Here is a 17,590-nt window from a genome sequence, read left to right on the forward strand (position 1 = left end):
CAGAAAAGGATTCTTAAAATTTTAAAACTCTTGTGAGTTCTAAATTACTTAGTAACAGTTACTTTTTAAGATTCCTAAATCTGTTTACCCTCCTGAAGCTTCTGATCTATAGGGAATGATCTGTCTGCCTCCCAGTTTGCCTGCCACCTCCTAGAAACCCATGGTCTGGACATTAGACTTGAGCTCCCTTCTCCTTAGGCTTATTGCCCTCCAAACACCCTGTTTCTACCAATGACACCATCTCTAGCTTCGTTATACTGCGAATCCTCTGGCTGCTCCCTTCTCTCTGTTCAACCATGAACTCTACCATCTGCCTAGGAGCCTGGCCACCAGGCCTGGGCCAGGGATCCCTGCCAGGTGGAGAAACACTGCAGAGGGGCCAACTACAAGCAGCACAAAGGAAGGCTTGCAGGGTGGGGAGACACAGATTTCAAGAGCATTCTTCCTGGCAGCCCCAGGGGAAGTGGAGAAAAAGTGCTGTTTCCATGGCAGCTCGTGAAATTCCCAAGATGTAAGTCAGCCCCATGTCTCTGACTAATCAGGTTGGCCAGCGCAGGGTTCCCCTTCCTGTCTGCTGTGCTATGCCCCGTCCTGAAGCTGCACAAGAAGGTAGCCTTCCCTATGTGAGGGGGCCCCCCAACTTTCCTGAAGTTACTAGGTATTCCCTGCTAGAACTTCTCAACGATCTCTCCAAGTCTGGAGATACGTCCAGCAATACTCACCATCTGTTTGTTCATCTGGAGGCCCAGAGAGCCCGTGGGGAGAGCAGACACCAGCCACTCACTCTCCACCAAGATGGGCTTCAAGGAAACCTAATTTAGGGTCCCCGCTAGAGGCAGAGCAGGTGAATGGGACTCGGGGAACACCTGAGGAGACAGGCTAAGGAGGTTCCATCCGCATGAATGGAACAATCTTATGAATACGTCAAAAAAAAAAAAACATTTCCAAAGAATAGTGTAAATATAAATGAAAAAAGAATGCTGAAAGCCTGCATGACCATTCAGTGTGGCCCCTAGAAAGACCCCTTTCTTTCCCTCTAGGCTTTAGGGTCTCCATCTCATGGCCAATGTCACCTAGTTCAGCGGGAAGGAGGGCATGCCTTGGGAACCGCCCGCCACTGATGGTTTCAGCCAGGACGCCTAGGAAGAAGGCTAACCAGTCTGTCAAAAGATCCACAGCTACTAATGGCCAGACCCACCCTGACGCACCCAGAAGTGTCTGGTAGTAGGAGAACCTCTCCTGAGAGAGGTGGCAAAGGCCACCAGCAGGCCTGATGAGAATGCCAGGGATTTAAGGCCGGTTGTGCCCCTCAACCGGTTTTACCCAAAACTAACAGGGGGTATTGTGTTGGGAGAAGAAAAAAATGAAGACAGCCGATTCCTACTGTGGGGAGCACTGGACTGAGAGCTCCTGGGAGGAGAGGGCCTTGCCTTTTTTGACCAGCACAGAGCCCACCCCCTAACAGTTGCTTGAGAAATACTTGTTGGGAAAAGATATTAGCGCTCAGGGGCAAGAGACAAGTTTCCATGGCTGCAGAGGGCAGCCTGGACCTGGGAGAGGGGCGAGTAATGTCACTCTAGCGTCACCCCCCCCATGTGAGAAGGCTGTCTCACAAAATGGGGAGCTCATTTCTGGGGGTGCTTAAGCAAGGCCTGCAACTGGGCTAGAGAAGGGGCTCCTTCCTCCTCCGAGTAAGAGAAGGAGCTAAATTACATAACTTCTCCAATTCTAGGAGCCCTGAACAGGTTTTCAACAGGTTCGGGCAGTCCAGATTTCAACATGTGTCTTGTTTCTAAATGTTCCTCTACCCCCAGGATCTTCACAGCCGTGCCCACAAATCTACCTTCCATCCAGATGAAGAACCCTAGCCTCTTCCAGCCTTCCTGTCCTTGCACTGGTACTGTCTTTGCGGATGCTGCTCTAGCCACATGCTTTCTACTTGAAAACCTCCAACAGCTCTCTGCCTGTCTGTCTGGCTTTGACAGGAAGACAGCCCCCCTCCTCCCCTTATTCTGCTGTAAACCTCCAACACGTGTTTTTCAACTGGGACCAAGTGGGTAGGGCAGGGCCTGCACTCCTTCCTCCTTCTAAAACCTTAGTGGCAACTGGGGTCTGCACAGCCCATACAGGTCCCGTCGTCTCATGGGCTCCTGTCTCATTGCCCCAACCAGATGGGGGGGGCCCCCCTCACAGAGGCTTCTGAAGACCCTCCTTGGGGCAGCTACCAGGAGGAAAGGGGATGAGGAGAACGGGAATAAGCTATGACTGTTTCTACCAGTTCACCGGCTGCAGGTTCTCCCCTAAGTCACGGAAAAGTCAGGATTTGGAGAAGGCAGCTCAGGCACAAGTGGCTTGGCATATCTCCTCCCTTCCCAAGCCATTTCAGATCCTTCCAGCCACTGAGATGGTCCTGCCACACAAGACGTGCTGACTCACAGGCAGATGCCCCTGTCTTCTAGCACAAAGCCTCCCAGAGAGAAAATGAATCATCTGTAGGTACTAAGGGGCTTGGAAGTGGACCTAAATTAGGCCTGAGCTGCCTTCCTGAATGAAGCGTGTCTCACATTCTCCCTGTAACATTTCTCAGGTCTTTACCAGAAAGATAACTGTACCTTTGCTAATAAAATCGAAACATGAAATGAAGTTTCTCCAACCTCAGCTTCTCCAAATCAAGACTGAGTTAAAAACAGATGTCCAGAGCAGAGTGTCATGCAGGGTGCTGCTTTCAACCACTATCCTTTGTTTAGATTTAATACTGTTTCTAGAAATACATGCTCATTAGATTGAAACCAGGAATTTTAGTGTCTGGCAACTGACAGGGAAAGAAGAATGTGAAATTTTCATTACCTTCCTTCACAAATATCCATCTTCAGTTGTAAGAAATACAAATGCCTACAAAACAATTGTTTTTATTAATTCACAATACTGGAAATACAAGAAAAAGGTGATAAGTCAAGGACAAGATCTGTACATTTGGAAAACAAAATACACAAATACGCATTTGCGTCTGAAGTCTTGGGGTTGCTTTTTGTACATTGCAAAGCTGCTCCTTCGCTAACAATGGTTCCGTGTGGCTGCTGGTTTCCACCCAGCCTCACGCCAGCACATGCTGTCCCAAGGATGGCTGAGCCCGCCAACAATCAGCCGGAGCTGTTGCCAGTGGGCTCCCCCACCCCGGACATTCCCCATCAAACTCGGGGCCTCCGAGAGCACCAGGCCCCCATGGGCATCACACACAGGGAGCCCCCAGGTGCTAGGGGGGCGGCGGTGCAGCGCACACCCACATTCCCTCTGCGTGAAGCGGCAGACAGGAATGGGTCTGTGAGGACACTTCCTTGGCTGGGTGCAAACACCCAGCTGAGCTGTTTCCCGTGTCCCGGGAACTGTGGGTACTCGGGCAAAAGCATAAACATCAGTCAGCTACCAACTGCCAGGACCTCTGAGCAGAATTCGGCATTTGCCCGCGAGCTACCAGCAATGTCAAAACCCAGGACCTAATTTGTGGGCAGAGCTTGGGAACCCATCCCAGGCCCTGCACCCCGTGAGTCTCCCCCCGGTCTAGGGACGGGTAAGAGAGAGCAGCGAGAGTCCTGCACCGGCCACCAAGCACCAAGGAAAGCTTTATATTTAGGGATGCGACATACACTCACTTGGCAGCTAGCTCCCACTCTTTTTTAAAGCCCAGATTCAAATGGGACAGACATTCCAGCGTCTGGCCAAGGGGACAAAAGGGAAACTTCTTGAAATACAATACAGATGCAGAAGTATCCTGGGGCAGGACAGTGATCATTTTGGCAATTTGAAACACATGGGGTCTCCTTGGTCCTTCACATTCATACGTTCAAAGGTCAAGGTGCTGGTGTCCCGAGACATGAATGCTTCACTTGGCATTACCTCCTCTGTGCACAAATCTGGGCTAGGTGCGGGGAATTCATTTCAGCCTCCTGCCCGTTCAGATAGGTTACATGGGGTCAGTTAGATCTTATTTTAACCTGGATACCCATGCTATGAAAAAACCTGACTATGCTACAAATTTCTTATGCATCTAATGACTTCAGGCTTGCGGTCAATGTCCTAACTCTGATATTTTTACGTAGCCTGTTGTCATCATCAACTACCCTTAACATGTTGAAGACCAGCACTGAGATACCATGTAGCCTACGGTTGCTGATTCACGCTTACTCTGTATTGGAGACTATCTTTTTCACCTAGGAGAACATCACCAGTCCTTTCTAGTTTGTTCCTATGTTTATCCAAGCTGACATTCAACCAGAATTAAGTGTTCTCTCCTCCTACAGTGCTACTGGGGGAAAGCAGAGAAGGGAGAGAATGCTAGATAATCCAATGGTAAATCTGGCCCTCCAGTGACGAGCCGGGCTAATCTGTGTATCTTCCTAGGGACAGAAATGCGAAGGGACATCAAAAGCTACCTTGTCTGAGTCAACCTCATGACATCACACCAGGAGGCTGTAATAGTGGAAGGAGGCCCAAAGGTAGGGCATCTCCTGGGAATCCTGAAGGAGATTCCCTTTGAGACTGCCAATAAATGAAAATGTGTCCAATGACGTAATCTTATCAGGAACAGCAGTTGTGAAGGCTCTCAGTCAAGGAGACGTCTAACCATCAGAATAAAAGAAAAATCAAACAGAAGAGGTGTCAGCATACCTGACTTCAGAAATGTAAAGGTCACTCCTAGAGTGTACCCCATCCGTGAACTCAACTTCACACAAAAAAGCAACGAATGCCTCCCTAGGATTTTAGAACACAATAAATACCACTTTCTCTGGCACTTGAGAGCTACATTTCTTTAAGAGGAACTTACTTTTGGGTAGGCTACAGAACTGGGGCTTAATAGAATACTGTGTGTCAGGAATATAGGCAAAACTTTAAAAAAAGTTAAAAAGTTTAAAAAAAAAAAAAAGGACATGTGAATTAATGGTGTAAGTCTAGCTCAGCATAGGAAAAAGATCTGGCAGTCCTGGCTGCCCACCAGCTCCATCGGAGCCATGTGGGTGGCTGCTGTTATGGCTCCTGTTACATTGAAATCTGGTGCCCCAAATCCTAGGAGGTGACAGCCACATTCTACTCCAACCCTGGGGATACCACTCATCTTAAGTTGGGAGGTGGGGTGGTGGCAGGTCACGTTTCAGTGGATTCTAGCAGGGATACAAACAAACTGAATTTTATCTTGGACTTAGGGAAGAACAAAAATTCGTCAATTACTCATCTTGTGCCCAAATCTGCCTCCCGGCATCCTCCACCCACTGGCCATGATTCTACCACCAAGTATGTCTAATTCCCCTTATCCGTGACAGCCCTTACAGATCTCAAGGCAGACTGTTTTCTCCCTCCGTCCCCAATGTCCTACATTTCCTCAGATGTCCCTCAAATGACAGGGAGGCTAAGCAAAGGGACTCTGTCGGCTTCCAGAGAGGGTGAGCTTCTCTCCAGTGGGGTATGGAAGTGGATGCCTGATGACGTGGAGAGAGACTCTTGGGGTAGGCCAGCCCTAGCAATCCCTGCACTCCACCATGCCCGCTGGCCACCATACCCTGGGAGCTCCAGCATCACAAGGGGCGGACAGAACCACAGGTGACAATTACTAGCTTAGGCAGGGCAATTCACACTTGGTGTTGAAACCTATCAGTTGCTCATATGTTTAATGGGTAATGACTGGCATTTTAAGAGAACAGAGAGCTTGGGGCGCCTGGGTGGCTCAGTGGGTTAAAGCTTCTGCCTTCAGCTCAGGTCATGATCCCAGGGTCCTGGGATTGAGCCCTGCTTCGGGCTCTCTGATTGGCGGGGAGCCAGCTTCCTCCCCTCTCTCTGCCTGCCTCTCTGCCTACTTGTGTTCTCTGTCTGTGAAATAAATAAATAAAATCCTTAAAAAAAAAAAAAAAAAGAGAGAGAGAACAGAGAGCATGAGAGGGGTCTGCCCTTGCTCTTGGTTTATTAAACATTTGCTTCCCTGATGTCCCTCCGGACTGCCCTGTGAAGCAAAACGCATTTTTGCTCTGTGGTTGTGATTTTAAAATCCACAGGTTAAAATCACACACATGTATACACACACACACACACACACACACACACTTATAACCCATCATAACATTTTCAAAGCATCCCTTCAACAGAACTTGGTATTTAATAATGGCCTTGTGGAACCTTGGTAAGGTGATCTCAAACACCTGTTCCTATAGCTATGTCGCCCCTCTGTGTCCCCTGGCTCAGGGGCTGAGCGGTTGCACCAACCCCTCAGTCCACCCGCATGAGGAACCATTATGGGGAAAACTCAAAGCACCACGTGAACTTCCCACGGTGACCCAATGAGCCCTGCCAGACATCTCTTACTCTGGCTTAAAATTCAACTGAACAGTAAACACAGTCAACTCTCCGATGTCTGTTATTGTGGAGGGAAGAGGTGCCCAAAGAAAGCAAAACAGAATAACAGACTAATATTTAGTCTTCAAACATCCTAAAAGTTAAAACATCATCATGTGATTACCTTCCAAAACAAAACAAAAAACCATACTCAATGCCTGAGTTAATGTCACCTTCTTGGTGAGGGTCTCTGGGTACAATGAACACAGAATAGGAGTCAATATTCCTGAACATCCATTAAGTCGGTTTTTGTTTTTGTTTTTTTTTTTCTGGTAGAGACAAAAACCTCTGCAAGTTTCCCCCCCTATGAAAAATAAACATATTATTAATAAAAGGGCTCAACTGTTGCTATAGGGGAGTGGAAGTGGAGGCAGGGTCACTATTCAAACAGCGACAACCCTCCTGCGTAGGCCTCTTCCATTCCAAGCCCGTGTTCCCCACCCAGAAAACCCACAGCAGCTAGCACAAAACAAGGGTCAGGCCCCTCACCAAGCCCTGAGGGGTAAACAGTTCTATCTCGGCTCTCCTTCCCTTATCTGGCTCACATTTGGCCTCTACAGACTGATTCACCCAGGAGAGATGCTGCCCCAGCTTGCATTCCTTTCTATTTCTACCAACTGGGGATTTGATAGAGAATGCTCAGTTCAGAACCTTCTTTTTATCCCGAAGAGCCTCCGTTCTAGCCTCACAGAGATACCGTGTTATTTGATGTGTAGATGATGGAAGACTGTGTAAGCAAACTGGTCTTCCAAATCCCCCCTCATGCCCCCACCCCCAACCGCGCGTTAGCAAATGAATGAGTGCTTTCTCTGCTTTCGCAGTGAACTCCAAATGGCACCAAATAAGGAAGTAAGAAGGCCCCAGACAGAGAACTAATTACCTGATGAAAATTTCAATCTGTAACCCTCTGATTTTTACTTGTTTCATAACTACTGGTGTGGTTATACCCAAAGGAAATGTACGGCCACAGTGATAAGATAAAGAGTATATTTTTAGTGGTTACTCATTTTTATATACTACAAAGGAAACTTAAAAAAAAAAAAAAAAAGTTATTACCTGGTTTGTTCTTCCTGTAGTGTGTTGGGATCAGGTATAAAAAATCTTACTCGAAAATGCAGAGTACAGGGGAAACCTCCTACAACATTTTTCAAAAACAAATTTAAGTTTTCCCTTTAAAAAAGTCAATGCAGGTAAGAGGCTACTCTTGCATTAGTGATGCATTTTTTTTTCCCCACTAGACCACAGCTCTTTTCATCAATTAAAGGACTAATTTCAAAAAAGGAGTGCACAAGATAATCGTTTAGAAATCTCCCAAGTCTGCAAATAGTCAAATATTTTGCAACACGAGCATAGAATGAGGTTCTCTATCCCCTCCCTACTATAGGTTTATCTTAGGGCTGTGTTCAAACAATGCACTCCATTACAGGTATTAGGAATTTTAAAAAATCCTTAAATCAACAGATCATACAACACTCATAAAGAAATAATGTCACACAGATAGCCATTTTATACTTTTTCCATTTTCATGTACATTCTTGAATTTAAACACTGCCATAACACTTTCATATGTGTTCTTCAACTTAAACATCGCCGTGACTCTGAGTAGGTCAGGCTGTTCTTGGTGGCACTGCTTTACAGATAAGCCAACAGGCACACAGTCTTGCCTTGGGCCACAGAGCAGATGAGAAAACCGGAACTCAAGTACTGAGGGTTTTGATCCCTCTATGCCACAGAGCAATCATTTTGATAATAGTTCATGCTTTTAATGCCAAGTGAATTCCCAAAGTGATGAACATATTAGCAAATATTACACAATTAACATACTCAAATATGGCTTTATGCAACGATACCAAAAGTCAATTTGCTTATAGAGATAAAATTAGCCCATTTCTTTCGCTGGATATGGCAACAGGAGCAGATCAGGTTGTGTGGCTAAGATTTCGTGCTCCTCTTCAGGTCAGCCTCTCCCCTCTCCGTTACTCAGTAAACGTTTGCTGGCCCATCTATGTGCTCAGCACTATGCTGCTTCTGAAACTCAAGCCTTCTCCACCCTGCTCCTCTCACTGATCGGCTACAGATCTGCCCGCCTCACCTCGTCTCTCTGTGGTACCTTCTGTCAGTATCTCTCTGGCTTGGGTCAAAGGTATGAATGGTGTGTGTGCACCTGTGAGTGTGCCTCTGTGCATGGGCCTGGGTACCAGTGGGTGGCGCCGTAACCTGGTACAGTCTGACCACCTGCACTTCAGGGGATAGCTCAGTCTTCCCACTGCCTTCAGCTCCTCACCGTACCTTGTCAGTGTGTGTCTCTCGGGATGCCTTTGTGCGCCCAGAGCATCCTATCAAGTGCTCAGAACTGTCCTAGAACCATCACTCTCCTTGCCTACATCTCTACCCTTGGCTGTCTGCTCCTTGAGGGCAGGGTCCAAATCTCATTTGGACCAGATTCCCAAAGCCCAGCTCAGCGCGCTGCCAAAATCTGAGCTCAGGACACATCTCCTGAATGAGGGAGTTAGTGAGAGAATGAGTAACAACACCTCTTCATGTGCCTACGGACTCAACGCTCTGAGAATTCAAATGGGGGCCAGTAGTTATCTGCACAGTGGTTCAGCAGCTCCCCATGGGGAGGTAGTTCTGAAAGCTGAGGGAGGTAAGGGCTTGGAGGTCCAGGCCCCAGGTGAGAGCATCAGTGGGATCACGACCATGGTTCCTCGTCTCTACTCCTTCCCACTGGGGTGCTGGGGCGGGTGTGGGGATGTGGCACATGTGTGTGTCCGCTTGCGTGAAATCTACCTGCCACTTACCCTTCACTGGTCACCTCCCGTGAACGGGGTGCATGGTGAGGGATGCAGAGAAAACGTGGCAAGCACCATTCCCCGAAGGAGCCTACAGTTTCCAAGGAAGATTAAGGCAGGCAACTAAGAGATGAATGAGTTACGACAAATGTAAGGGAGGGTAGGGGGAGGCATGTCTTCTAATAGCAGAGGCAAGAGTCTGAGTGGCTTAGAAGAACAGCAAGATCTGGATATAAGGAAGAGGGAAAAGCATTCCAAACAAAAGGAACAGACTGAGGGAAGGCACAGAGGAATGTTGCAACCTTTCAGGTCAGTCAGGTTTGTCTGGGGCAGAAGGTGCATAAAGGGGAACAGAGTGCGATGCTAGAAAACCAGGCTGGGAACAGACTGGTGGTGGGGGGGGGGGCGGCATGCTGTGAAGCCCCTCCTAACTGGGAGTTACAGGACAGCACTGGGGCCCACTCATGACTGGGGAGCAGTATGCTCCGTCTGTAATATTACCTACCTAGGTCTTAGGCTCCAGGGGGAGCAAGTGTGAGCGTGTGTGCATGTGTATGCACGTGTGTCTTTCCCACCCTGGCTCTCTCACTGGGCAAAGCAAGGCCATCCTCCTTCCCTTGTAAGAAGAAAGTAGGTTCCTCGGCTCCTGGCTGCCTTCTTTGACCTTTCCCTTTCCTGCTCCCAGCTGTGAGGGCTGATGTGGAAGCTGAGCTCAGGGAGAAGTGGGCTCACTCACATTGCCTGGACCCCTGGCAATCCAGGTCCCAGATGTTACAAGCACGCTGAGGCTTGGAGGAGAGAAATGGGCTGTGATACACGAACACCCCACGTTCAACCGAAATGGGAAGGTCACACTCACCTTTTAACTGCTTCCTGATGGGTTTGCTTGATTCCAGCCATCTCTGTCGGGTAAGAAAACATACGCTATAAAACCAGATCATGCAGGAGTCCAGCAAGTCTTAAAGGGACGGCACTCACAAGAGAGTCTATGGAGTCATCGCCATGCTGCAAACCAAAATACTCCTTTTCAGTCACACCCAGGTGGTTGTACACCATATCCAGAAGAACTTGACCGGTATCTTGTTTCTAGGGAAGGAAAAAAAAAAGTGTCTAGTGGGAAAAATTTTAAAATGAATCAAGAATGGACAGTTCAACGTCTTTATTGCAGGGGTACCTGGGTGGCTCAGTCGGTTAGGCGGCCAACTCTTGTTTCTGGCTCAGGTTTGATCTCAGGGTCCTGGGACTGAGCCCCGCGTCAGGCTCCACACTCAGTGGGAAGTCTGCTTGGGGATTCTCTGCCTCTCCCCCTGCTCGCCCACACAGGCGCATGCTCTAATAAGTAAATAAATCTTTATTTTTAAAAAAGATTTTATTTATTTATTTGACAGAGAGAGAGATCACAAGTAGGCAGAGAGACAGGCAGAGAGAGGGGGGTAAGCAGGCTCCCTGCTGAGCAGAGAGCTCGATGTGGGGCTCGATCCCAGGACCCTGAGATCATGACCTGAGCCAAAGGCAGAGGCTTAACCCACTGAGCCACTCAGGTGCCCAGTAAATAAATCTTTAAAAAGAAGTCTTCATTGTGGGCAAAAAAAGGAGTTAAAACATTTAGAGATTTTATGTACACTCTGACCTCACGGTAAGAAATGCTTTAATAGATGTCACGTCAACATGACATGTTGTCACATGGTACATATGGGAAGTAGGGCAAAGAAAAACCACATACATATGACTTAAGATGGCAAAGGTTAATTTTCTAAGTCTTCTTGCTTCCCCTTAGCTGGAATTCCCAAGTGATATCTGAATTGGAAAACGGAGACCTCACCATGAGAGTAAACTCTCCGTGACCTACCCACGGATTATCCACAGCAATATGCTAATCTCACGTCAGTTTCTTGGCTCTCGGGAGCCATGGAAGTGTGTACAGGGAACAAAACGCTAACAGCGTGAAGGAAGATGGCTAAGAACACGAAAATGCCATCCTAAATACCCTCAGAGTGACTGGGTATGTGACACCCAGGGGGATTAGCTGCCTCTCTGCTCCCTGCCACCTGGAGTGAGAAGCCAGTGGAGACATTCAACCACACTTCACGTCCAGAGCAGGACTCAGCCACCGTCACCAAGCTTTACAGAGCAGGCACAGTGCTGGGCATGGGGACAGAATCACAGGACGTGGCCCAGGGAGGCCAGGCATGGAAACAGTGGCCGGAACGTGGTGTGTCAAATGCTGGGACATTCAAGGCATGATAAGTGCACGGAGGACGACACAGGTGGTAATTCAACTTGGGGACAAGCAGAAGCAGCTCCCCACCTGGTCTGGGAGGGCGTCAGGGCTGAGTGTCACTGCTCCCCTCCAGGTGAAATTAAGAAAAAGCATTTTAAGCAGATGGCCTGGCACAAAGACACAAAGGATAGAGACAGCATGGTGCCTCCTGGAACTAGCAAACTCTCCTTTATCAGGCTGACTTCTCAGGCATCCTTTGAAGCAAACCATTTGACTTAAGGACAATAAGACTCAGAAATAGACTATACAGAACAAGCAAAAGACAGCTCCTTTTTTGAGTGCTTGAGAGCAGATAATGTACCTGGAAATAGGCCACACGGACGAATTAGGGAGCTGTCAGGCCTCCTCCTGCAGCCTCCTCTTTGGTGGGATCTCATATTGTTTGGTCCTAAGTGTGGGAACAGGAAACACGCCCATTTCCTGAACTCACCCCCCTGCCTGCCCTAGGGCCCTGCACCTGCTGCTTCCTCTACCCAGGACAGCTTCCTTCTCAGGGGAACCTTATAGTGTGGAGAAGATGGCTCGGTCCGCATATTCCAAGTTGGGAGATACGCTCCTGGTGCATCCATCAACAACTGGTTCTCCTTATTAAAATTTCTACAGGATTTGATACTTAAAAGGTAAGTGACTATTGAACATCCACACCAAGCCAGATCCGATACCATGTGCACTTTTACATACGCTCTCTAATCCCTGTGGCTACTTGTGAGGTCCTCACCGGCATCCCCTTGGCCGCCAGCAGGCAGAGGCCCTGGGAGCTCTACGCCGCACGCCGTCAGCTGGTGATGGATGGTCTGCCTGCCCGCCTGCCTGACTCCGGGCCGCCGGCTGCCACAGCCTGCATTCAGCGCACTGCGTCTCCCCCATAGGAGGAGGTTATTTGCCCATTCTAGTATATTCTGCTCAACTTTCCCAGTTCCCAAAAGGAACTGAAATGTACTAAAGGACACAGCCTCCCAGCCCAGTTCCCACCTGACGGGAAGTCAACGGGAGGTCATCTCGGCTGCACCAGGTCACCATCCCCGACCGGCTCTCTCCCTGGGCCAGGCTAAGAACAGCTGATGTCCAGGCCAGCTTCCTGATGAGGCCCGCTCCGGCCCATGAGGTGGTGGTGCCAGAGACCCCTCCACGTAGAAACTCTAAAGCGAATGGGACTTAAGCTGCCACCAGACCCTCAGATTCAAGTTCAAGGTGAGTCAGCTTTGACCCGACTGCAGGAGGCTTGGGGAAGCAACACATGAACAATGGTGTTCGTGACCAGCAATGACAGGCCACCCACTGAACTCCGGCTGTGCTCTAGGATTATCATTCTGGGCAGGCGCTTTCCTTATCGCCGTTTACGGGGCTCATCCGTCCTCCTTCACGAAGTTCTTACCTGGGATTCTCCTCCCTCCCAGAAGAGTCTGTCCCCATCTCCTGGAGCGCCTGATCCTGCTCCCTCAGACCTTTTATTTTTTTATTTTTTTTTTTTAATTAAAGATTTTATTTATTTATTTGACAGAGAGAGATCACAAGTAGACGGAGAGGAAGGCAGAGAGAGAGAGAGAGAGGGAAGCAGGCTTCCCGCTGAGCAGAGAGCCCGATGCGGGACTCGATCCCAGGACCCCGAGATCATGACCTGAGCCGAAGGCAGCGGCCTAACCCACTGAGCCACCCAGGCGCCCCTCTCTCAGACCTTTTAATAGGGAATCATGTTCGGAGCTTCTGTGGCCTCGCTTCTCAGGTGATGTCACCCAGTTTTGTCGGTTAAAATACCACCTCCACCCCAGTAAGCCCCCCGCCTATATTCCGGCCCTGACCCTTCCCTGAACCTCCTCATCTGTACAGCGATCCCCGACTCCACGTGGATGAGTACCAGGCACCTCAAACTCACTGTGTCCCTGACAAAACCCCAGACCTGCCCTGCTTCCTGCCTTTCCCATCTCTATCCACTGCAGCTCCATCTTGCCAGCTGCCCTGGCCAACAACCTTGAGAGCCACTGTGCGGCCTCTTTCACATCCCAAATTCCATCTATCAGCAAACCCCACAGGCTCCGCCTTCAAAAATAGTTTCAGATTTGGTTTACTCTTAACTACCTTCACATACTACCACACTGTCCAACCTCCTCTTCTCCTCTGGACTGTTCGAATAGTCTCTTGTCCCTGGCCCTCCACAGTCTACTACTGACAGAGCATCCAGATACTTGAGTCAGATCATGTAAGGTCTCTGCCCAGACCTAACAAAGCTCTCTGCCTCTCTCAGAATAAAGCCAGCACTCAAGGCCCTCAGGATGACCCACAGCTCTCCACAGTCCCTCTGATCACCCCGATACCAATGACCTCTGACTGCTCTTGCTACTCTCCCCCTTGCTCATCCTACTCCAGACGCACTAGTATTCATACTGTCCTGCAACTACACTGAATGGGAGCCTGCCTCAGGACCTTTGCACTGCTATTTTTTTTTACCTGGAATGTGCTTCCCCTCCAGAGAATCACATGGTTCTTTGTCTCACTTCCTTTTTTTTTTTTTTTTAAGATTTTTATTTATTTATTTGACAGAGAGAGAGAGAGCACAAGTACGCAGAGCAGTAGGTAAAGGAAGAGGGAGAAGCAGGCTTTCTGCTGAGCAGGGCGCCCAATGTGGGGCTCAATTCCAGGACTCTGAGATCACGACCTGAGCCGAAGGCAGCTGCTTAACTGACTGAGCCACCCAGGCGCCCCTCTCTCACTTCCTTTAGATGAGATCTTCCCTGATCACTTCTGTAGGAATGACAACCCCGCCCCTGTCCTGCTCTAGCCCTCTCTACCCTCCCCATCCTACTTTATTTTTCTTCTAAGCACATACCACCTGACAAAGTATACATTTCTTTAAGGTTCATTTCTTCACACAAGGATACAAGCCGTGAAAGGCCAGATACCTTGCTATTTTGTTCACTGCTATATTCATTACGCCCAGCATGAAGCCTGGCACATAGTAGGTGCCCAGTAAACATTTGCTGGGGAAACATTCATGTTCTTGTCAGGAAGAAGATAAACAGCAAAGGAACAGCCCCCAAATCAACAAGAGAGCCAGACACACACTGTAGTTTACAGTCTCTGGAGGAGACACCTGCGGCCTTTTCTGAGCACCCACCATGCTGTGACTTCATGCAAACCACTCTCTCTCCTCCTGTCTTCTTGGCTATCAAGTTCCATAGTGAGCTGGGGTCAGTGGGAGGCAGACTTAGGGGTGGTGCAGAAGACCCAGAGGCCAGTTAGTGTCATCCTTTCCAGTCCTGTAGCCTTCTATTACCCCTAGTTGTTTCCTGCACCCAGTCTTCTCTTTCTCTTTCCTTGCACACCGAACTTTCCAGGCTGAGGCAGATGCCGGCAGCCGACCCAGAGGATGGGAGAGACAGGCAGAGGGCACTGGCCTAAACAGTGACTGGGGTAGGGTGGGGTAGGGCAGGGCAGCACGGACTGCTCTGGGTCAGGCATCTCACTGCTGGCCAAAGATGGAGGCCACGTTTCCAGTCCTCCCTCTGTCTTGGGCTTGAGGCGGGAGAAGCCAGGCTCTCCCTGAGCCCTGCCATCTATGAGCAGAACCGTCTCAACACCCTCCAGACTGGACCCATCCCCTCGCACATGTCATAAGCGTTGGCCACGGGCCTCATTAAAGAACATATAACCTAGGAATTATAACTACAATCAGTGCAGTGTGGCATGGGCTCTCATAAAGCCTACAGGGCACCATTATAGGAGAATTAATTCGGGAAGCTGACGAAGATGTCACAGAAGAAGTAACATCAAAGAGTCTCTCAGTTCAGGTCTCCAAGAAGAGGGGGAAAGACACTCTAGGTGAACAAGAACGTGGGCAGAGATTTTAGAGTTATTTCCAGCCCAGTCTCAACATAGAAGATCTGAGATCTCACGCTTTCATTTTATTTTACTTTTTTAAGATTTCATTTATTTATGAGAGAGAGAGAGAACATGAGCAGAGGGAGAAGCAGAGGTACAGGGACAAACAAACTCTGCTGAGTGCGGAGCTCGAGCCCAGGACCTTGAGATCATGACCTGAGCCGAAAACCAAGAGTCGGACGCTTAACCCACTGAGCCACCCAGGCGCCCCGCAAGCTTTCATTTTAAAATAGTTTTCATCTCTTGGTTTATAAAACGAAGAAAAATGATTTCTCAGTGGCATGAATTCAGAAAAAATTGAATTTGGAGAACTTACATTAGCTTTGAAGGTCTGTACCAAGCCATCGAGAAAGCGGACACTGCAGACGACTTCGGACCGAGTTTTCTCCTTGGGTAATTCTGAGGTGCGTATATTATTAATTCTTCCACCCAACGCACGTAACCGGGAGGTCATAACTATCGCTGAACAACCTGTAACAGAAGTTATGCCTGTCAGCTCTCTGGCATGCAAATTACCCGTTGCATGGGACCTCCTCACAGTCCACCCATCCCTTGTCTGCTTTAACCCTCACACACTGAAGAACTCACAGAAATGAGGACCAGATAACACACCATGCTTCCATTTGAGTTTCTACTTCTAAGTGTCTCTAAGCAAAATTTACTGCTCATTTGTTACACATGAATAGAATGACAAGGGTTATTTGTGTGTCTTATCTCCCTGGCCTAAATCTAATTTATATTCCCCAGGCTTTTAATTTTTTACGTTTTTTAACAAATACATATTTGTATATTCTACTCCTTTTTTTCATTTTTTTAAGGAACTAAATGTGGTATAAAAATGATCTAAAATATGAAAATGCGTATTGGTAAAAGAAGGTACATTAAGTAACTTACGTTCATTAAAAGACACCATTTAAAAGTAAAGACAACCCAGGGAGATACTTGCAATATGTGTCTATAAAAGATACATCAAGGGCTCCTACAAATCAACATGAGAAAAAACAAGCCATCTGGTAGAAAATGGGAACCGCATTAGCTGTCAAAGAAATGAAAATTAAAACCACAAGGTAATAGCACCACAGACCCTCCCCCCCGCAGAGTGGCCACAGGGAAACCGGACAAAACCAAGTGTTGGCCACAATGTACAGCAACTGGAACTTTCGGCCATTGCTGGTACGAATAAATATTAGCACAACTGTTTTGGAAAACTATTTGGCAGTATTTACTAGAAATGAACAAATGTATACTCCGCGACACAATTCCAGTCTTAGGCAAATTCCCAACAGAAACATGTAGACTTATCCACTAAAAGACATGGAGAGAATTTTTTGTAACAGCCCCAAACTGGAAAAGACTCCAGTGCCCATCAATGGAATGGGGAAATTACGGTCGACTCCCACCACACTGACTATACAGCAAAGGAAATAAATGAACTACCATTAGGCAAAACACAAACGACTTCTTTTAACGTTGTGTTCAGCAAAAGCAGCCAGACATAATGGGTGACTGATACCACGAACCCATTTACGTAAAGTTCAGAAACGGGCAAAACGGATCAGTGTTAATAGAGGACAGAAGCGTGGTTACTGCTGTGTGAAGTGATGGTGTGTGTGTGTGTGTGTGTGAGAGAGAGAGACAGAGACAGAGACAGGAGTCTTCCGGAATGCTTATAACACTCTATTTATTGATCTGGGTAATGCTGATACCAGCGTATTTACTTGGTGAAGCTTCGTCAAGCTCTGTACTTAACCTGTGTACTTTACTCTGTTTTTCAATATCAATTCACTTAAAATAACACATGTATGAAGAGGGAGTTGGTTTAAAATCTGACCACGGTGTGTTCAGGGAGCAGTGAGGAAAGAGGTTTTCCTAGTGACCGTACTTGTGGAACCAAAAAGACCAAAAGAGATCAAATGTGCAGCCAAGCCCAGGGTCGTGGCGTGCAGACAAAAAAGCCCAGGGTCTGTGCCAGCTCCTCGGCCTCAGGAATGGACAAGGCGTAAATCTGATGAGGCTGATGAGGCTGGATGGAAGAACAGATAAAGATGAACGACTCGGGTGTGATTTAATGTTCTTTTTGATTAATTCTCTGTAAACTTTCTGTGATGCGCTGGGCCTTTGCACATGCTATTCCTTCTGCCCAGGAAGTTCTTTCTGCTCCTATTCAGGACTCAGGACCCAGCACAGGTGTCACTTCCTCAGCAAAGCCTTCCCTGGTGTCCTTAACTACTCTATATTTGCCTTACAAGCTGTCCTGTACGAT

General features: G+C 48.1%; 1 protein-coding gene across 1 annotated transcript in view; it reads right to left on the minus strand.

Annotated features, from left to right (window-relative positions):
• PTPN3 (protein tyrosine phosphatase non-receptor type 3) overlaps nucleotides 1–17,590 on the minus strand; it is a 111,293-nt gene that overhangs the window by 63,197 nt on the left and 30,506 nt on the right. Inside the window, 5 exon segments of the mRNA XM_047699159.1 lie at nucleotides 2,848–2,892; nucleotides 7,435–7,513; nucleotides 10,030–10,072; nucleotides 10,149–10,256; nucleotides 15,644–15,798. Coding sequence (XP_047555115.1) covers nucleotides 2,848–2,892; nucleotides 7,435–7,513; nucleotides 10,030–10,072; nucleotides 10,149–10,256; nucleotides 15,644–15,781 — 413 coding nt within the window. The 5' untranslated portion in view covers nucleotides 15,782–15,798.

The sequence above is a fragment of the Lutra lutra genome, chromosome 13 (genome assembly GCF_902655055.1).
Source record: "Lutra lutra chromosome 13, mLutLut1.2, whole genome shotgun sequence".
In the NCBI taxonomy this organism is placed as follows: Eukaryota; Metazoa; Chordata; class Mammalia; order Carnivora; family Mustelidae; genus Lutra; species Lutra lutra.